The sequence below is a fragment of the Eutrema salsugineum genome, unplaced genomic scaffold (genome assembly GCF_000478725.1).
Source record: "Eutrema salsugineum unplaced genomic scaffold, Eutsalg1_0 scaffold_16, whole genome shotgun sequence".
Classification (NCBI taxonomy): domain Eukaryota; kingdom Viridiplantae; phylum Streptophyta; class Magnoliopsida; order Brassicales; family Brassicaceae; genus Eutrema; species Eutrema salsugineum.
In genome coordinates this window covers 723,691-743,743 of record NW_006256858.1, presented here as the reverse complement: position 1 = coordinate 743,743, position 20,053 = coordinate 723,691, and the positions used below count along the sequence as shown (strand labels likewise).

Genomic DNA, 20,053 nt, shown 5'->3' with positions numbered 1-20,053 from the left:
ATATTGTGACCTCTGTAAACTTAGTAAAAATTTATAACAATGCATACATTTTTGGATGTTTTGTAGGTGAATCATAAATGGTATTTGCTATATCCGCAAATCTCATCAGAGGATTGATAAAAACGTACACGCAAACAAAGTGAAATCTAAACAATACTATTTTATATAAAATACTTTTTTTTTTCCAATCCAAAAGATATGTGGATATTGCCACAAATTTAGATGACTTAAAATCTTTAAAAGCAGCAATCAATAGCTTGGAGTAAGTAGCACAAAAACAAACTTGCAAACACACCAAAAACATAGTGACTACACTTGTGCCTTCAAAAAGTGATCCCACACTTCTTTCAGACAATCTTTTAGCATGTCTGAAACACATTTCCTCTCCATATTTTCCTCCTGATATCGTAAACAAAACTATTGTCACCAATTCGACGAACACTATACAATTCAAAAAGCATGCTTTGGAAAAAGAAATGTTACCTTTAGTAGTTTGCTTAAGGCTTTTAGTTTGAGATAAACTTCCCTTGAGGTTCCTCCAATTCCAGTTCTAAAATCATATCGATCAGCCTCTCGGACTTGAAGCCTCAAAGTCGGGTTTATGTATGTAGTCGTTACGTTATGCCAAACGCCACAAACACTAAATCTATCCCCACATGAAGATTTCCCAAGTGGCCATTTTAATCCACCTTTCACATTTGGATCTATCACAGCTGAATCTGTCAGTTCTTTAAGATTTTTAATCTCATTCTCCTAGAAACAATCAAAGAACCATGTTTCACATTATAAACCGATACCATTTGTCCAATATTCTTGTTCATCTCATTTTCTTGGATACTGTATATAATATGGAATAGACAAAGTCAACTCACTGAGAGATTGGTTAATGTTCTTTTTGAATCAACCGATAGCCTCATGTCAAGATCTTGATCAAGGCATGATACATCGAGAATTAAGTGCCTCAAAGCATTAAGCTCAGCCTGAAGAAAAAACATGACGCAACTTCAATGTCATGTTTGAAAAAAAATGTGGGAAGTGAGAAGAGAAATATGACTTGCCTTGTAGAAATTGAGTCGTTTATGTTGTTGATCCACCATACACTTACACGAGATGGTTATATCAGGACGCGTGTTGTCTGATACCTCAATAACCAGATTCCAAACATCAAAAAAAATTCAAATGAAACCGGAGAAACATTTATAAGTGAATCTTAACCAAAAGAAAAAGCAACAACAGCAAAAAAAAGCACCTTCACGTGATACAACTCCTTGGTCTCTTCTACACAAAATCCCATCTTGGATACAACTCCATACCTAATGTTTTCGGCATAAGACTTTGGGACATTTGTATAGAATGATTTCTTTAGTTTCTCCAATCTGCTTTTAGTTAACTGACCATCTCTTTGTGTTTCTGATGAACTAGCCCTGCACCATATGATACAGTGTGGGTAAGGTTGTGTGTTCAATCAACACTCATTACACCATATATTTTGATAAGTTTGGAACCCTTAAACTCGTTTAATCAGTTTGCCAAAAGAACTGTACTACAAGAGAGAGAGTCTTGATTAGCTAGAAATTCCCAAACCAATATAATTGACCAATCCAGAATCTCTAACTCTTTCTGCCTAAACTTCATTTGAACTTGATAGCTTTCTAAGCTGTCAAGATACAATCCATTACAAGCCACCTAAGTTAATCACAATTCTCCTTCACTAGACCAACACAAGGCTTATCAGTTCTGCACCATATAATGGAGTAGTTGTGTGTGTGTGTAAGAAAATTGAGGAAAAGTCAAGAAATCATTTACCTATTGAAGACAACTTTCCCAAGTCGAGCAATCAATCTGAGATTGACATGCTCTGATCCAAAACGTAGAAGCGTCTTCTTTGCCCTACCAAATCCTATAATAAGATCATCCTCCAACTTCTCTGTTACCCATAGCCATGGATTTTCCAGTTTCCCGAGATCGCTCTTCGCTAAGATAACCAACGGTTTTTCTTCTGCATCTCTCCTCCATTCTGAAGAAACGGGGACAAGTTGAAAGTTGTTGTTCTCCTCTGAACCAACCAGAAACCATCTGGAGATGCAATCGTTTGCGTAGATTATCTTTGTATTAACATTCCTAGGGTTTTTCTTGAGTTTTGTGGGAAGAGAAGGTGGAACAGAGGATGCTCTGATTCCAACATTTTCATGTCGTTTATGTGGTGGAACGTATGACATCTCTGAAAAAAAAAAAAATCATATGATCAAGAAAATTAACATGTTTTCAACAAATGTTACGCACGGAATCTATATCGGAGTAGCCACGAGTGGGAGAAGAAGAAACATAACCATACCTTTGGATCAGCACAAAGACTAGAGAAGAGGAAACTGGAAAGACACTGAAAGTGAAGTGGAAGAGACGAGACGGTTCCGTACCTTTATTACTAGCTTTTTCTCCTTGGGAAAGTGCATAATACAGTATATCTCATTAGTTTTTTTGAATTTATATTTAGATCATTTTTAACTTGGGAGCATTTAAACTTCGATGCTCGGGAAAGTGCATGTCTGCATGATATTCAAAATACAAATTGGTCAGAAAGGTGCATTAATCCCTTGTTATGATACTTGGTGTGGTCATCTTTTTCTATACACAAATCTGTCAAAACACTAGCCATGTTTTCAGAAATGTGACTGAAAGTTTTTTATTTTAGCTTATTTGATAGCAAAATATATATCCTTGTTACCCCAAAAAACAAAATCGTTGTTGGAGAAATATATTAACTTGTAATGTATTCATTTGGTAGCTAATGTAGTTGAAATATATACAAAAACCGTGAAAGAGGAGTCTATGTCCAACCTGCGGTCTTTGAAGCCTAGTTGACATCCCTCCTCCATGTGATGTAAATTAAGTATCCACATAATTCGTGTACAAATGTAATTCTTGTGCTCTAAGAATTTGACATTTGTTTCAATTATTTCGATCAGATAAATTCTTGGCCTTTTGTCTCCCTGTTCATTAGGATGATTCTTGATATTTCAGAAGAATCTCTATTCTTTTAGAAAATGCAGTGAAAACGTTGTAACGATTAAAATAGTTGTCTTTCTAACAAAATGTACTAAAATAAAATGACGAGGAAGAAGACAATTATATTTTCATTTATTTTCAATTTTGTAGAAAAGTTTAAATGTACTTTTAAGCAAATAATTTTTGCAACCCAAATTAATTCTTTAAAACAAAAACATCATAAGAAGATTAATCTAATACAAAATATTATAATCCGTGTTCTAAAAATGGTTTAAACTGTCGTTTAGAGAGATTTTAGCCGTTAGAAATCTATGAACCATAGATGATTATTTCATAAACGTTATATAATTTTGTTATTAAGTGAATTTAGACGTTTTTAAGTAACTCAAAACTTCTATAAACACTTGTTAACAAGTATTATTAGTTGGCAAATATTTATTAGTTTTTGTTTATATTCTAGTTTTTCACTACAATTGAATCTATAACTATTAATTGCGTAAATACATGATTTTCAAAATTATTGTATAATTTTCTTTAGATTGAATTTGGTTTTGTGATTATATTTACTGTGAGGTTTTTAATATAATAAATAATTTGTTCTAGTTCATTGTATTTAATTTACTAAAAAATCTGTTAATTAAGATTTGAAAAAATGACATTTAATTACAAATCGTAGTTTTTTTTACAACTTACTACTTAGTAGATTATTATCATATATATTACTTTATTATAAAAATGGTAGACTATTCTAATTTACAAATGTTTCAGTTAGACGCTTTAGACGATATGCATTGGATTACCGTCTGTTAAGCACCAATCAATTTTGAAACAGTGGACATGTTCAGTTTGAGTAAGTTACAACTCACTCAAGAGACTATACAGCCTATTCAACGTGCAATATTTGGAATGTTTTTCTTACAGAATACATAGCTGATTGCTAAGATTTTTTGTAGAATTTTATGAAGTTGTTTTAGAAAGACAGACAATTAAATTTTAAAATCATATATAAAATTAACATTTCTTTATTCTTCCATTTCTTTTCTTTTTTTAAACCAAAACATCAATCCTCTTAGATTCTACAATTTCAAATATAGAATACAACGAAACCAAATTGAGATATTTTCATTCCAACTTTTTCTTCCCAAAATTAAAATTTAACAAAAAAAAAATCAGTAATTTCCAAAACATAAAATAATTGCCAAACATAAAACGTACAAAAAAATTAATGTATAAAAAAACGTACAAAATACAAAAATGAGGACAGCGTGGAGAGTAAAGCTATTGGTAGCATGGCTGCAACAGAAGGCCAAGTGTTTGGTCTTACAAATATATAATTTAACTCTGAGTTAATTAACCCAAAAGCCCTTTTCCTCCTCAGGGTTTTATTTAAACTTCCCCTTTCTCGTTTCCTCCTTTTGGTAAACCACTTCCCCCTTCCTCTTACTCTCTTAAAACCAAAAAAAAAAACAAAAAAATCTAAAATCTAAAATTTCTCTTTTCTCTGTTTGCTCATTTCTCAGAGTTTAATGAAGAGACCCTTAACCACTTCTCCTTCTTCTTCCTCTGTTTCTTCTTCTACTTCTTCCTCTTCCGCTTGTATCCTTCCGACTCAATTGGAGACTCAAAGGCCTAAACGAGCCAAAAGGGCTAAGAAATCTTCTCCTCCTCTATCGACTTCTGATGTTAAATCACCGAATCCCACCAGTCCTGCCTCTACCCGACGCAGCTCTATCTACAGAGGAGTCACTAGGTATTTTTGTTTTCAAATTAAATGATTGATTTTTTTTTTTCGAATTTGGTTCTTTGGATTGGATTTTTGGATTTTTTTCTTAAACTGCATTTTGATTGCATGTTTGTGGGATTTTACAGACATAGATGGACTGGGAGATTCGAGGCTCATCTATGGGACAAAAGCTCTTGGAATTCGATTCAGAACAAGAAAGGCAAACAAGGTTCTTAATTTTACACACACACAAAAAAACTCATCTTGATTTTGTAATGAAGATCTGAATTTTTGACTGATGATTGGTTTTTTTTTTTTTGTTTGATCTCAAAAACTTGGTCACTGCCACTCTCTGCGCCTGCTTCTACTCATCAGTATATCTGGGTAATTTATAATTTCTCTGATATCAAAATCAGCCGAAATTAACTGACAGACAACCAATCAGTTTCTTATAAAAAAAAACTCTAAATTTTTTTTAAAAAACTAAGTTTAAAGAGAGTGGATTTGGTCAGAAGAGGAAGGAATCTCTAACTGCTCTCACGCGTAATTGCAGGAGCATATGACAGCGAAGAAGCAGCAGCACATACGTACGATCTAGCTGCTCTCAAGTACTGGGGACCCGACACCATCTTAAATTTTCCGGTAATAATTTTTTCCAGAAATCAGATTGATGATGAATCATGCATGTTCGTGTCTTGAATTGATTGGGTGTTTAAATAAATTGGAAAAAAACTTGAGCAGCTTGAGACGTACACAAAAGAATTGGAGGAAATGCAGAGAGTGACAAAGGAGGAATATTTGGCTTCTCTCCGCCGCCAGAGCAGTGGTTTCTCTAGAGGCGTCTCTAAATATCGCGGCGTTGCTAGGTTCCTCTTTCTTCCTTTTGTCCCCTTTTTCTTTTTTCTTTTAATTACCATATGTTTCTATTGTTTTAATTTCGGATTTTTACGCCAAATTGAGAAAATATTTTTTCCTTTTCCGAGTATTTAAAAAAATCAGAATTAGAACACATAAAAAGCTGGACCTTTTTTTCCTCAATATTCTCGCTCTCTATAAAAAAAAAATCATAATTAACTTTTGTTTGCGTACTTTCCTTCTGCAAAAATCGAGATGTTTATTGTAAAAATGTGATAGTTATTGTAACTCGATTTTCACAAATGCTTGTTTTATTATGTATTCAACATGTTTTTTTTCCTATTTATATTATGGAAACTTATAAAAAATGGAAAAACAGGCATCACCATAACGGAAGATGGGAGGCTCGGATTGGAAGAGTATTTGGAAACAAGTACTTGTACCTCGGCACCTATAGTACGTACCTCTTCTACCCTTTTTCTATTTTTTCATTTTGTTTTTAGAAATAATTAATCATGTATAAAAAATTTGTTAGAAATCGTTAGCATAATCGAATATTTTTAAACTACCGGGCATAACGGATCCTTTTGTTTTTTTTATTATTATTAGTCTGCTCTTTAATTAAAAAATAGAGTGTGATAATGTCTGAACTAAATACTAAATAGAGTGTGATTAAGCAAATATTAATTTGTTTAGTTAGACAATTAGGATACTATTATGGGGAGGCAGTGGGCTTTGAATTATGCACACAGTCACGTGAGACGAGAGTTTTGACATCATGTCCCCTCACTTCAACCTTGTAATTGATTTTTATCTTTTAATCAAATCAACTTTTTCTTTTTTAATTATCTGATCCCTCTGCATAATTACCTTTTAAATTCTGCATTTTTTGTGGATCCAATACTCTGAATACAAAAATTGAGAACTCTGCAGAAAGAATATTACCAACTCTTTATTGAAAAGTAATACCATTTTTTAATTGTTTTGTTCCGGTCCTTAGATTAGAAAGGCACCTAACCTTCAACAAAGACTCAAACAACAAGTTTTTTAAAAATGAAGATTTTTGTTTCTTTTTCAAATCCAACATTTTTTTTTGTGTGGAGTAGTTCGGATTCAGTTTTGCATAAATATAGGCAGCGTTCTGTAACAATGACACATACTATTCTTTCTTTTTTATTTCTATAAAAATAAAAGAGAGAAAGGAGAGGGAGTCAGGAGCATAATTACAAATAGTAGATGTGAGAAACTGTTTAGAATAATGAATGTTACAAGTGTAAAGGCGCGTGTAGCGCGTAGATCACGTGATAACACTCTCACTTCATAAAAAGGACAAAATAGTTCAGAGGCTTTTTTTTAGGACCAAACTCGAGGTCGATCTGGTTTTTTTTTTTTTGGTTTATTAAAAGATGGTTTTAGAGTTGAGAGTGTTCTGAGTAGGACTCACGAGCCCTCACGTGCATTTTTGATCTCTACCATATCTTTCACCTTGTCCTCCGAACAAAATCTCGTCTTCTTTATTTTATTATTTTAAAAGATAAGAATATTAATATGATTGTCTTCTCTAACTTCTCTCTACTTTAAAGAAAACTATTGTGGAAATTATAAAGGTAACAAACTTGGGTACTTAATAGTGATAGTAATTAGAGCTTAGAGTTGACACTAGGTAGGTGTTATTTTATTGTTAAATAATTAGTAATCGTATGTTCGTGTATTATATATATACACAATAATTGCTAATTAATTAGCAAGAAATTTGGACACTTTTTACTAGTGTTCAGAGAGCGGCGGAGTGGAAGAGAAATGGTCTCGTACACGACTCAGCTCTATACGCATCACACAAATAGTGTAACCCTAGTTGTCCCCACTAACACGTCACTCAATTCTCTAGATTTTTTTTGTCTTTATTAGGTATCATAAATTCTAACATTTTCGAATAGAAACGACAAAAAGAGACACTTTTTTAACACATGTTTGGGCTTCTTTGGTTACAAACACTTAGCAGATATGTGAAATTAACAACTTGTGAAACTGTTAACTTCAAAACGCTGTCTTTGATCTAATGGAAATTGTGTTGCATTGTCTTGATTTTGAAGTTTCTTTTTTTCTGCTTATAAAAGTGGTAATTTTATTGATTGCAGATACGCAGGAGGAAGCTGCGGCGGCGTATGACATGGCGGCGATAGAGTACAGAGGTGCTAACGCGGTGACCAATTTCGACATAAGTAATTACATCGACCGGCTAAAGAAGAAAGGGGTCTTCCCGTTCCCTGTGAACCAAACCAATCAACAAGAAGCTGTTCTCGCTGAAGCAAAGCAAGAAATTGAACCGAGGGGAGCGAAAGAAGAGCCTAGAGAAGAATTGAAACAGTACGTGGAAGAAGAGCCGCAAGGAGAGAAAGAAGAGAAAACAGAGCAACAAGAAGTAGAGTTTGGATACAAAGAAGAAGAAGCGGTCGTGTCTTGCTGCATAGATTCTTCAGCCATTATGGAAATGGGTCGTTCTTCGGATAGCAATGAGCTGGCTTGGAACTTCTGTATGATGGATTCAGGGTTTGCTCCGTTCTTGACGGATCAAAACCTCTCGAACGAGAATCCCATCGAGTACCCGGAGCTATTCAATGAGTTAGGATTTGAGGATAACATTGACTTCATGTTTGAGGAAGGGAAGACTGACTGCTTGAGCTTGGAGAATCTGGATTGTTGCGACGTTGTCGTGGTGGGAAGAGAGAGCCCGACTTCTTCGTCTTCACCATTGTCTTGCTTTTCTACTGACTCTGCTTCATCAACGACAACAACAACAACAACAACAACCTCTGCTTCTTGTAACTATTCTGTCTGAGAGGGAGCTTTGCAATCTAGGGTTGAGTTTTCTATTTCTTTTGCTTCTTCTTCTTCTTCTTCTTTTCTTGTTGGGTTCTGTTAGGGTTTGTATTTCATTTCAGGGCTTACTCGTCGGTTCTGAATAATCAATAGGTGTCTTGGCCTCTTTTTCCCCTGTTCTTTGCTAATGCTTTAAGTTTAGATAAGAGAAATGAACCAAAAAACGGGAAGACAAATAGAGAAGTCCAAGAATTGCATATCCCAACTACAAAATGACAGCATTAAGGCCTCAGTTGTTTTCTTGATTTTGCTCATTTTACTATATACAACTGAGATAACAATTCAACTTGAAGAATCATCAAAGATTCAAAAAGTTCCAGAATATAGACAGAAAGGAGGTCAAATCTCATGCATTTATGCAAAGACAAAGTTTCAGGGAATCTTAGAGAAAGAGAAGGTTTCAGAGGCTTGATCTCTTCAAGGTTTCAGCTCACTCTCTTGCTTTTCCTCTGTTTCATATTAACGACAACACTAGCTATATCGACGGACTCAGTTAATAAATAGGTTCTTTTCTTGTATAGATGTTTTTTTTGTTGTTGCAATCATCTTTAATTGATTATTGAAAACCATTTCTTTTTTTTCTGAAAAAAATTGAAAAACTATTTCTTCCACCAACAATTAACTAAAATGAGACAGTAGCGCTAATGAAAGAAGGAACAAATGAATTCCTATTCTTAGCTAAGAAGTGTGATATGACAGTGACATTCAAGCTTCTAACTCATGATCATTATGTTAGTCTCTAAATTGATGTAACTTTTCACCAAAAAATCTTCAATCTTCCAGGTGACAAGTCGCAACAACTAAGACTCAGTGCTTTAATTTTCCTTTGAAATTCGGATCCTCTAAGGGAACTAAAGAGGTTTGCATAAACCTCTAACCGGCTGGTTCAACGGCAAGATCAAGTGTATAATGATTTAGATCATTTTGTGTTAGAATGTTACTCATAAGATAACTTAGTGGTTAAAGACAGACTAACGGAGCATAAGTAGAAAGTCGTCAACATAATATATTATACATAAAGTCTTGAAAACATTCCATCCACAATAAGTCTAAGCAGCAAGCTACTGATCACGCAATCCATAAGTTCTTAAGGTTTTAAACATACATAATTAAGAAAACATGACAGTTTAAGGCTTTAGCAGCACCAGTCTTATGCTTTTAAGTAGTTCTTAATTAGATATAGATAATGATATCACCAGCAAACCTTTTAACCTTGATTATTCAAGAAGGTGGAAGGTAATGATGTCAGAGGCAGAAGCTGCATGAAGGGCATGGTTGGGGTAATGGTGGTGATGGTTCTGGTGGAAACGAAGCGCGTAAGCACGTGACCCTTCGATTTGATATCCAAGAACCGAATCGTAGTCTCCTCCATTGTCTACTAGTCCATAGTGAGGATCTTCTGCTCTTAGTTCCTATTTCACCAAAGAGATTTTAAGATATTGAGAACTAAAAGCCAAATCCAACATTGTTATCTCTAAATTACATGGCATGTTTTGATATTTGATCTCATTCACGAAGAAAACATAATAGTGAGTTCGTCTCCACAAATTTCTATTATTTTGGCTGGCTTATGACTAGTTAAAACAAAACGCAAAGGATAACAAAAAAAAAGAGGGAACAAGGAATATATACCAGCTCATGTATGAGATTCTTTTGTATGTCTTGTTGACTTTTGTTCTGCAATTGAGTAAACCACAAGAGAAACTTTAAAGAGACAGAAACTATTAGGACTCGTAAGTGTCTAATCCACATTACTTTCGTTTAGCTTTTATGCCATAACAATATACGCTTGGTTTTTTCCTTTGTATCCACAAATCCGACAGTTTCCAAAAATAAGATACTGAAATCTTGATTATAAAGAGCTACCAGTTTCCACTTTTAAGCTTTAAAGACTATAATAATTTTAAGAAAAATTTGGAGTGTAATTAGTTACGTTTGAAAAGTTGCAAGGACCCAAAAATGACGTGGTTAGGTTTTATTATGTGGTTCTCCTAGGAAAAAGTGCGCCCAAGTTTTACTAATTGCATAATTTCCATTTATACAAAACTATTGAGACAAATAATATGATAAGATGCAAAAGTGAGTGAAGATAGTAGAAGATGTGACCTTTTTCTTTGTGGTCTCGATCTGATTCCCAAGGGACTTAAACTGTAAAATTAACATATATATCGATTAGAAAAAAACGAAACAGTCACATATATTATCCAACAGTAAACCAAATAAACTCAACAAAAATTATTTATCTATATTGATTAAACTCAAGTAAATTTCGAAACCAGAAATAAAAAGGAACATATATATAAATGGTTAATTAAAACCCTAGACAAGAGTTAATTAAAGAATGATGATGATACTTTGCGCTCGCGAACGAGTTTGAAAGTGTTTTCCATTTCGTCCTCAAGACTACGCAGCTCCTCAACATCAAGCTCGTCTAAACACTCACCTAGCCTCTGCCTACAATTTTGAGAAATAATATAGATTTCGTAATTTTGATTTTGAGATTTAAAGTTGCTGTTTAAGACACAGATCGAGATGAGAGAAGAGACAGAAACAAAGTACTTGATCTGAGTCCGGAGATTTCGATTTGTCTCCAACAATTTCCTCTTGGTTTCTTGCATTCTCTAAAACAAAGATTTCACCAAATTCAACAAACCAGAAAAATACATATAAGCAAGAACAAGAAGAAGGATCTAAAAAGAAGAAAACCTCATAGTGAGTGCTCCAGACATCAACATCAGAAACCGTTTGGTACAGATCTATAATCTCCTTCGTTCTATAACCAACACAAACACACATACACAAAAAGACGTTAATTGTAGAAGAACACGGAGCAATTTTTAGTTTAATTTAATAGTAGCGTGTAGAGGGATCATGTACGTGGTGTTAGGGCTGATAAACTCATGGAGCTTGTTGGAGCTAGAGAACATGATAATCGAAACCCTAGCATCGCACAAAACCGTGAGCTCGTGAGCTTTCTTGAACAAACCATTTCTTCTCTTTGAATACGTCACTTGTCTGTTCGTCTGGTTCTCTATCCTCTTGATCTGGATCTTCCCTCTCGCCATTACTCTTTTCTTTGTTTCTGTTTACTTTTGATCTTTTGTTGAGGAGAGATTTGGCGGAGAGGACAAAGAGAGATAATAAGAAGAAGAAAGAAGCGAAAGAGAAAAGAGAGAGAAAGTAGAAGAAGTAAAGGACCCACTTGAGTTACTATAAATAGAAAGATATAGCCGAATCCATGAAAGGTAAGTTCAGAAGTTGATGAAAACTAAGTGATGAGCTTTCCTCTTTGGTGAAGTGGAATGGACATATATGATGGTTAATTACAAGACACTGCTTTAAATCAATTGTCTATAGGTGGAAGAGGGGACCAAAGCTATAAACGGGTTTACTTTGGTTTCCGTCGATCTTTTAACGGAGCTTTGTTAATTTTCTACGATGTTTTTTTTCTTGTTCACACGTTTGACGACACACTAAACGGCGTTTGTAAACGTCAAATCTGTGCAGGTGGATTTGGTTGGTTTTTTGCCCTTACCCTAAAGTAAACTAAAGTTTTTAGTGTGAACCAAGTTTTTATTTTGTTGTTAAAAGCCAAGATTGTAATTTTTGTTTGTTAATTTAGGAAATTAGTTTTTTTTTTCTTTCTTGGATTTGATGTGAGTTCCATGTAATCTTCGACCTGTTCCCTAAATCTAAATGATTACAGTAATTATCAAGGGGATGTTATTCAATCATGAATTTAAAATGAGTTTTCTAGGTTTTATAATCTTTTAGATTTAAAATTTGATATCAGTTTTATGGATTCATTTGTTTAGATTTTAAAATCTCTGCAATATACATTAGATTTTGATTCTAATAATTTACTCATAAAAATCTATTAGAACTGATTTGAAATGACTTAATATACAAAGATTTTAAAAGACATTTAGTTTTGAATAACATTGGATTTTTGTAAAAGATTTAAAATCTTCATTGAATAACACTAAACTTTAAAATCTCCTCAACATGATTTACAATGAAAAAATTCAATAACATTGGATTTTCAAACATCATTTAGAATCATTAGTTGAATAACAATGGATTATGGTTGAATTTCAATTCTATTAAAAAATCTGATTGAATAACACCCCCAAGATTTTCCTATAAAGTAGATATAAAAGGAAAATATAAACCAAGGATTTAAAAGGCATTAGGAGGAAGTTAGGAGAAAAGTCAATTGTTTGAAGATAAGTGCTTTGGTCCAAAACCGATCTTTGGTACACTTGGATAAGATATCATCAATCAAATCAGATGTGCACCGTTCAATTATATAAAGAAATCAACTAGTAACATAATTTTACAACCTAGTCAATTTACATTGATGATAGGATATCAAACAAAACTTTGTATCAAATTCAAAAGCCAAACACAAGAACAAAGTTTCAGTTGGAATCGAGTTGTATTTTCATTAATTTCAACGCTTAAAATTAGCTAGGCTAATTAAAACTGGGTCAAGTATGCATTTTGAAGAGCTAAAGACGTAAGAAAAGAAATCACCGATTTGAACTATGGATCCATGGCGATTTTGTTATAAATCGGCCAAATTTAAAGACACAATTTTAAAAATATTCGGGTCCAATTTTAAAGGCCCATTACAAATCAGTAAATTTTAAGCGAATATTTGACGTATTAGAAATTTGAGAGCTTATGAAGAGTAGATTGAGATTCCTATATATAGTGCAGCTTCTGCACCGACAAAGCTACCCGCGACCAGCTTGTTTTTCTTTTCCCAACTTGTTTTTCATTTTTTTCCGTATGGTTCAGACGCAGTAAGATTCTTCCCTGAAACCTCTAATTTTCTCATTGGATCCTGCAAAAGGTTATCTGACACACGTAAAGAAAATGTATTAAATATCAATCTCGTGAATTTGTAACGGTATATATAATCAAATCAGACTAAGACATATTCATTGTCGAAAGGAGTGAAATTTGAATAATGTTCCCGCTTAAGAAGTTTATTCATACCTAGCATAGATCCCTCGATACTGGGATTGGGCTGCCACGGATGGACGGCTTCGCTCTCTATGTACTTGTGCGAACCACACTTCTTTATATCCCGACTCTTTCGGATCACTGAATTTAGGTTTAAGACATAGAGAATGTGGCATTTTTTCCTCATGGTCACACAGTTTCCGATTTTTTTTTTTGTTTTTGACAGTGTGGTCTACAATGTCAGACACGAGAAATCCGGAAAACAGGTGACCTATCGTGTGTGATCTCCCGGTACTATTAACTTAGGACGTATTGGACCGGTGGTCCAATACACTTCCCAATTTAACCTAAGAGGATCATATTTGCAAAAACTATGGACGCTAGCCTAATTTTTGCAAGGATTGAATTTATTCCCAACAAGTATAACTATAGTGAATAATTATTTTTGTAAATATCAGTTAGTCTTTGCTTATGTTCAAAATTGCACTAAGAGTTAGTCGGACGTTCGGGTTGGACCTAGCGTCTAGAGAAAAAATTAGAGATTAATCGGAAATTAATTAGAAATTAGTTTTAACTAATTTTAAATATATATATATATATATATATATATATATATATAATATACATTTCATAGACACAATCTAATTAGATGCTAGTTTGACTCAATTATTTTGTATTTTTGTTATTTTTTGGTTTTTTACTCCACAAGGTATTACTTTGCTGGGTTAATTACTGGGCTTTGCTCATAAAACGCTATAATTGGGCTGTACTGCTAACACTTTTTTTTTCTCGTACAATCCATGTTACAAAAAAAGATGTGACATTTGAAAGATCCCACATCGGCTGGCCACATGGAGGAAGGTAACTAAAGTATCTATAAATACTCACAGTTGCTAACGTCATCATCAAGTGGGCTTCCCTAAAGCGGAATTATTTGTTTAATACAAATCATCGGGTTAAATCGGTTTTAGGCTGATTACTAGGTTTAGGCGGCCGAATAATTGATAACCACCGGTTTGGTACAACTCCGGCTGAGCTACTGCCCACCTAGTAAAGCGTTTCATCGCCTAGGCGCCTGCATTTTTGAACACAGGTCTTTGTTAGAGGCCTAATTTCTGCTTTCATAGATATATAGTATTATTTCAGACTTCGACTCCATTGGAAAGCATTTTTGAGTTTTGGACTTTCTTCAGAACCAAAAAAGATAAAGGCTAAAGGCTGTGGATTTTTTTTTATGTTGTTGAACGATATTTGGTTTTACCCCATTCTATTCCCTCTCGTGTCTCGTCTATTCACCTTGCTCGATCTATAAAGGTAAATCTTCGATTTTACCTTTTTTTTAGTCCAAAATCTGTAAATCCATAAGTTGAATTCGAACTAGGTATTGCTTAGAAACACTTTGTATTGTGCGAATTGATTGCAATAAGGGTTTATAGCAAAATTTGGGAATTTTAAAGAAAATGATGATTTTAAGCAATTTTGGTGAACATGAGAATTTTATGAGTTTTATGATATATATATATATACATATGGTGAAATTACCTTTTTTTCCGAGTTTTTCTTAAACAAAGTTTACAGTCGATTCTTTGTGAAACAGGGTAATGCGTCTCACAAATTCGATTATCAATGAGCATCGCCGATTCTCATCGTCGTCACGGTCATGGGTATCTCCCATTTGCTTTACAGAGAAAACAAAACCAGATCCACCACCCGAATCATCAATCTCACATGTGGAAACAAACCCCAAAACCAAGTTCATTTCTCACGAATCTGCCGTTAATCTGATCAAATGCGAGAGAGATCCTCAGTGTGCGCTCGATGTATTCAACATACTGTCTCGGCAGAAAGGTTTCAACCACAACAGTGCTACATACTCTGTTCTTTTGGATAATCTCGTTAGGCACAAGAAGTTTCAAGCCGTTGACGCGATTCTTAACCAGATGAAGTACGAGACTTGCAGGTTCCAGGAAGGTGTGTTCCTCAACCTAATGAGACATTACTCCAGGTTCGATTTGCATGAAAAAGTCATGGAGATGTTTAACTTGATCCTAATGATTGCTCGTGTGAAGCCTTCTCTCAATGCCATAAGTACTTGTCTCAACCTCCTTATCGATTCAGGGGAGGTCGATTTGGCGAGGAAACTCCTCTTGTATGCTAAAAATCATCTTGGATTGCAGCCAAATACTTGCATTTTCAACATTCTAGTGAAGCACCACTGCAAGAACGGTGATGTCGACTCTGCATTTCGAGTTGTGGAGGAGATGAGAAGATTTGGAATCTCGTATCCCAACTTGATCACTTACTCAACACTAATAGAATGTCTGTTTGCACACTCGAGGTCCAAAGAAGCCATGGAATTGTTCGAGGATATGATCTCGAATGAAGGGATTTCGCCGGATCCCGTGACTTTCAACGTTATGATTAACGGGTTCTGTCGTGCAGGTCAAGTTGAGAGAGCCAAAATGATTATAGAATTCATGAAGAAGAATGGATGCAACCCTAACGTGTTCAATTACTCGGCTCTAATGAATGGGTTTTGCAAAGAGGGAAAGATCCAAGAAGCTAAATTAATCTTTGACGAGGTGAAGGAAACCGGGTTGAAACTCGACACAGTTGGTTACACCACATTGATGAACTGCTTATGTAAAAATGGTCAGATCGATGAGGCTATGGAGTTACTTGTAGAGATGAAAGCATCAGGGTGCAAAGCTGATGCTTTAACTTACAATGTAATACTCAGGGGCTTGTCCAGCGAAGGAAGAGCAGAGCAAGCTCTTGAGATGCTGGGTCAATGGGGATGCGAAGGAGTTCATCTGAACAAAGGTAGTTATAGGATCATACTAAATGCCTTGTGCAAGAATGGTGAGCTCGAGAAAGCGGTAGAGTTTCTGAGTTTGATGTCGAAGAAAGGGGTTTGGCCTCACCATGCGACTTGGAACGAGTTGGTGGTTCAACTTTGCGGATCCGGAAACGCAGACATCGGGGTTCGAGTTCTGAAAGGGTTTCTGGGGATAGGTTTCAAACCAGAGCCTCAGTCTTGGGGAGCCGTCGTTGGATCAGTTTGTAAAGAGAGGAAGTTGTTGCATGTCATTGAACTGGTTGATTCTTTAGTTTCTTGATAAAGCCCTTGATATTAGTTACAACCACACATAATGGCCATTACAATCACACATCACTTTGCAGAATCAAGAACATGAGTTATTTGTGATCAAAGTTCAAGCTATCATAAGGCACAAACTTTGACCCTTTTCCCCAATATTGGCATTGTCCATTATTAAAAGTTTGGAAAGCTATGCAAGAACAGTTCCTCGGAAACTTCCATGGCAGTCACTAAGACCAGAGCTCAAACTATCATCATAATATGCAAAAGAACCATCCAAGCAAAAAAAAAAAAACCGTCACTCTAAAATACTTAATTGATTCCCACCATGCTTCCACACGGCTATGATTTGACATGGCGTTGCAACTATAGAAAGGTAAAAAAGAATGTTTCAGTTTGAGCCTTATACTTACAATTGCGTTGCTCTAAAATTGTAACGTGAGATGAGTTTAGTTTTTAAAATGAGGACTTTGCTGCATTTTTGTGAAACAACTAAGCATTGAGTTAACTTTGTTACTTGTGTATGTACTGCCTCAGTATCTGGCATCAAGAACTAATCCATGTGGCAATAAAAGAAACAATATGATTCTTAATTAAAATGCAATAATTATTGGTTTAGATATGGTTCAACAAAAACAATGATCCGAAAAAAAAAAAAAAGACTAACAATAATATAGAAAACTGTGAATTATTTAAGTTATCTTCTGGCTAAGATCAAAAGTAAAATAAAATAAAGTATAGCAAAACTAGTCTTCTTTGTCTCTGGGTTTATGCTCACTGGTTTCACCTTGAGAGACACTAGTGGTCTGATCAACTCGTTCACAGGCAGCTTCAGAAGTCCTGGCTCGAGCGGGTTCCTCTACTTGACCAAGGCTTCGTAGCATCATAATGACAGCAACCAAGAACACAATGATGTACACTGATCTAATCCCGATCATTGAGTTGATAAATCCCATCAAAGATGGTCCTTTGATTCTCTTCTTCTCTGTTCTTCCTTCTCTATATCCCTCTAGAAACCTGGAAACTTGAGTCAAATGATCTTCCTCGTGGCTAATAGTTTCTATACCGTTCACCTGCATATTGTATGTCAATAAAGAGATTTTGATGCGATCTCGTATTTACTTATCATTCTACCACTAAAAGCAGTTTTTTTTTACCTCATCATACTCCTCATCGCCGTCCCACACAACAATCTTAGGCAGCTTTGCTTTCTTGTCTGCATGGAACGAGTCTGCAAATTCTTCAAATTGCTCCACACCTACGTAGCCAAAAACAAGGTCGCGGTTGGCATAAGCAGCTGCTCTCAGTGCTTTGATCAGTTTCCCCAAGCTTTCGTGAGTTTCATCTTCCACAATTGTCAACACCATCTTTCTCTCATCGTCTTTCAGCAGCTTCAAGGTGTCCTGGTTAATTGGCAGAACCAGAGGAAGAAAATTTTGTTTTACAAAATCCTCCAAGAAACCATCTGCAAACGAAATTATAATAGTGATGCTTGTCAATCTATCTACTCTAGAAAGTTCTCAGCACTCATTTACAAGGACAAATCAGGTCATGGAAACATGGTTTTGGTATTACTAAAAGAAGTAAACATTGACCTTCAAATGGCCCATAGAAGACGCTACGCTCATTGTACGATGGATGTTTGGCTATTAATGCAGGAGCCTTATCGAAATCATAGGAAACCATTACATCCTCTGAGATATCCTTTGCAACAGCAAACCATGCCTTTTTCTTATACTTTGCACCTAACGCTGTTATCAACGACTCGTTCAAGCCAAATCCAATAAACACGGGGAAGAAAGTCCCTGCATCTTCAACAAAATCCTTGACAGCTGCGTCTGACTCAAGAACCGCAACATCTGAAGCGACAAATTTTTTCAAGTAACGGACGAGCAAATCAGCTTTCCTCGGTCCATAGTACTCCATTGGAACTCCATGATTATAGAGCATGAGTGTCGGGAACGCACTGCAGACAAAAAAGGTATATCAGCCAAATAAACTAAAAACATGGCAAACTAAATCCGCAAAACGAAGCAATTTAACGTAAAAATTTGGAAAACAGTTTGCATAACCGATAGATTATGATCAGCAAAATGGAACCTAAAGCTTGAAACTTTTCATTTCCCCTGATTCAAGCAATTAGCTAAAGTGATTCAAGCAATTAGCTAAAGTGATTCAAGCAATTAGGTAGAGTGATTGCAGAGCGAGAGAACAGACTAAAACTCAAATCAGAAATTAAATAAAGTGATTGTAGTAGAGGAACCTAAAGCTTGAAAAGTTTCACTCCTGATTCAAGCAATCTAGCTAAAGTGAATGCAGAGCTAGAGAATAGATAGAAACTCAAAAGTTAGCTAAAGTAATTGCAGCAGAGGAAACCTAAATCTTGAAACTCCTCAGACTCTCGATTCAAGCAATTAGCTAAAGTGATTGCAGTGCTAGAGAACAGACTTGAAACTCAAATTAGAACAACACATACTCGATCTCAAGCTTCCGTGCAAGACGAGAATATTTGTCAGCATTCAGCTTCGCAATGACGATAGGTTTCTTCAGTTTAGCAAGAACAGGAGCAGCTGCATCTAACTGCATCAGATCGAAAATTGGAGCATCAATAACGAAACTACGCAATTAAGGTATAAATTCGATCTACAAATCCGAAATCGGAGAGATCAAGAGTTAACTCAAGCAATCTTAGACCTAAATTCGACTAAACCAATAGCAAATTATACAAACGCAGATCAAGATTCTAATACCTCGGGGTTAAGACGCTTGCAGTGACCACACCATGGAGCATAGAAATCGACAAAGATGCAATCGAAAGTGGAAATCGCCGAGTCGAAATTGGAATCAGTGAGTTCCAGTACTTTTCCGTTGACGTTGAATTGATCATCCGATGAAGAAGCAGAGAGTGAAACTGATAAGGCCGAAAACGAGGTCCAACAAAAAACCAGAGCTAACGAACGCATCTCGATGGAAGAAGATCTAAGTTCAGCCAAAAAAAAATCCAGTTCTTACTTTAGCACAATCTCAAAATCCAGTTTACATTTTTTTTTATTATCATTATTATTTATACAATAGGAACTGAGTTCAAAATTTCGGCCAGGCCGCCTCGACGATTAATCAGAGCCGAGTAGGCGATCAGCCGCCACGATGGAAGATGATTTAAACTCAGTAAAAAAGAATCCAAGTCTTACGTATAGCGCAATCTCAAAATCCAGTTTCCAAAATTTTTAAAATTATCATTGCTATATATCAGCCAAGTAGGCGATCAGCCGCCACGATTTTAGGCTACGCAGTCAACTTAGGCGGACAACCAATTTTATACCGCCTAGAACCGCTTTCTTAAAAAATCGGTGACTTACTATCAATAATCGGGCCCAAATAAAGTCCAACGGGAATTGAATCGCTCAAAGAAATCGTTGCCGGCCCACCACTTTGAAGGGATAAACTTAATTTTATTGAGGATAAGACTCTTATTTATAGTGCAGCTTCCCCTTCTCAATTATCAAGTTTGTCGATGT

General features: G+C 35.3%; 5 protein-coding genes across 7 annotated transcripts; 2 read left to right on the top strand and 3 right to left on the bottom strand.

The window, feature by feature from the left end:
• Positions 1-309: 309 nt before the first annotated feature.
• On the bottom strand, positions 310-2,219 carry LOC18021178. Its single transcript, XM_024157773.1, has 6 exons — positions 1,807-2,219; positions 1,250-1,400; positions 1,095-1,142; positions 873-980; positions 484-753; positions 310-399 (listed from the first exon to the last, which is right to left on the bottom strand). Exons 1-6 carry the CDS (start codon positions 2,217-2,219, stop codon positions 310-312), a joined length of 1,080 nt encoding a protein of 359 aa, XP_024013541.1.
• A 2,227-nt stretch (positions 2,220-4,446) lies between these two features.
• Positions 4,447-8,570, top strand: LOC18021177 (ethylene-responsive transcription factor WRI1). The gene is made up of 7 exons (XM_024158067.1): positions 4,447-4,756; positions 4,876-4,958; positions 5,105-5,113; positions 5,283-5,371; positions 5,471-5,595; positions 5,964-6,040; positions 7,723-8,570. The coding sequence occupies exons 1-7, from the start codon at positions 4,533-4,535 to the stop codon at positions 8,421-8,423; spliced, it is 1,308 nt and encodes a 435-aa protein (XP_024013835.1). The 5' UTR covers positions 4,447-4,532; the 3' UTR covers positions 8,424-8,570.
• An 878-nt stretch (positions 8,571-9,448) lies between these two features.
• On the bottom strand, positions 9,449-11,728 carry LOC18021176 (floral homeotic protein APETALA 3). 2 transcript variants are annotated; one of them, XM_024157903.1, is made up of 8 exons: positions 11,667-11,728; positions 11,342-11,561; positions 11,171-11,237; positions 11,024-11,085; positions 10,819-10,918; positions 10,571-10,612; positions 10,097-10,141; positions 9,449-9,876 (listed from the first exon to the last, which is right to left on the bottom strand). In XM_024157903.1, the coding sequence occupies exons 2-8, from the start codon at positions 11,527-11,529 to the stop codon at positions 9,682-9,684; spliced, it is 699 nt and encodes a 232-aa protein (XP_024013671.1). In that variant the 5' UTR covers positions 11,530-11,561; positions 11,667-11,728; the 3' UTR covers positions 9,449-9,681. The 2 variants fall into 2 exon arrangements, with proteins under 2 accessions (XP_024013671.1, XP_006403587.1); XM_006403524.2 differs by lacking the exon at positions 11,667-11,728 and having other exon boundaries at positions 11,342-11,618.
• A 2,649-nt stretch (positions 11,729-14,377) lies between these two features.
• LOC18021175 (pentatricopeptide repeat-containing protein At5g18475) lies at positions 14,378-16,674 on the top strand. Of its 2 annotated transcripts, none has more exons than XM_024157890.1 (2): positions 14,378-14,528; positions 15,033-16,674. In XM_024157890.1, the coding sequence occupies exon 2, from the start codon at positions 15,037-15,039 to the stop codon at positions 16,552-16,554; it is 1,518 nt and encodes a 505-aa protein (XP_024013658.1). In that variant the 5' UTR covers positions 14,378-14,528; positions 15,033-15,036; the 3' UTR covers positions 16,555-16,674. The 2 variants fall into 2 exon arrangements, with proteins under 2 accessions (XP_024013658.1, XP_006403586.1); XM_006403523.2 differs by having other exon boundaries at positions 14,378-14,749.
• A 430-nt stretch (positions 16,675-17,104) lies between these two features.
• LOC18021174 (protein disulfide-isomerase 5-2) lies at positions 17,105-19,973 on the bottom strand. The gene is made up of 6 exons (XM_006403522.2): positions 19,895-19,973; positions 19,286-19,514; positions 19,012-19,115; positions 18,131-18,501; positions 17,693-18,000; positions 17,105-17,608 (listed from the first exon to the last, which is right to left on the bottom strand). Exons 2-6 carry the CDS (start codon positions 19,496-19,498, stop codon positions 17,282-17,284), a joined length of 1,323 nt encoding a protein of 440 aa, XP_006403585.1. The 5' UTR covers positions 19,499-19,514; positions 19,895-19,973; the 3' UTR covers positions 17,105-17,281.
• Between the last annotated feature and the right edge of the window lie 80 nt (positions 19,974-20,053).

Excerpts from the sequence above, each read along its gene's own strand:
- LOC18021178 (XM_024157773.1), bottom strand. The coding sequence starts at position 2,219 with ATGTCATACGTTCCACCACATAAACGACATGAAAATGTTGGAATCAGA. Across the intron at positions 1,401-1,806 it reads GGGAAAGTTGTCTTCAATAG|AGATGGTCAGTTAACTAAAA; the intron begins GTAAATGATTTC and ends AGAAACACAAAG. Across the intron at positions 1,143-1,249 it reads AGGAGTTGTATCACGTGAAG|GTATCAGACAACACGCGTCC; the intron begins GTGCTTTTTTTT and ends CTGGTTATTGAG.
- LOC18021177 (XM_024158067.1), top strand. The coding sequence starts at position 4,533 with ATGAAGAGACCCTTAACCACTTCTCCTTCTTCTTCCTCTGTTTCTTCT. Across the intron at positions 4,757-4,875 it reads ATCTACAGAGGAGTCACTAG|ACATAGATGGACTGGGAGAT; the intron begins GTATTTTTGTTT and ends GGGATTTTACAG. Across the intron at positions 5,372-5,470 it reads ACACCATCTTAAATTTTCCG|CTTGAGACGTACACAAAAGA; the intron begins GTAATAATTTTT and ends AAACTTGAGCAG.
- LOC18021176 (XM_024157903.1), bottom strand. The coding sequence starts at position 11,529 with ATGGCGAGAGGGAAGATCCAGATCAAGAGGATAGAGAACCAGACGAAC. Across the intron at positions 11,238-11,341 it reads TTTATCAGCCCTAACACCAC|AACGAAGGAGATTATAGATC; the intron begins GTACATGATCCC and ends TGTTGGTTATAG. Across the intron at positions 9,877-10,096 it reads AGAATCTCATACATGAGCTG|GAACTAAGAGCAGAAGATCC; the intron begins GTATATATTCCT and ends TTGGTGAAATAG.
- LOC18021175 (XM_024157890.1), top strand. The coding sequence starts at position 15,037 with ATGCGTCTCACAAATTCGATTATCAATGAGCATCGCCGATTCTCATCG.
- LOC18021174 (XM_006403522.2), bottom strand. The coding sequence starts at position 19,498 with ATGCGTTCGTTAGCTCTGGTTTTTTGTTGGACCTCGTTTTCGGCCTTA. Across the intron at positions 19,116-19,285 it reads GCAAGCGTCTTAACCCCGAG|TTAGATGCAGCTGCTCCTGT; the intron begins GTATTAGAATCT and ends GATCTGATGCAG. Across the intron at positions 18,001-18,130 it reads CTTCTATGGGCCATTTGAAG|ATGGTTTCTTGGAGGATTTT; the intron begins GTCAATGTTTAC and ends TTTCGTTTGCAG.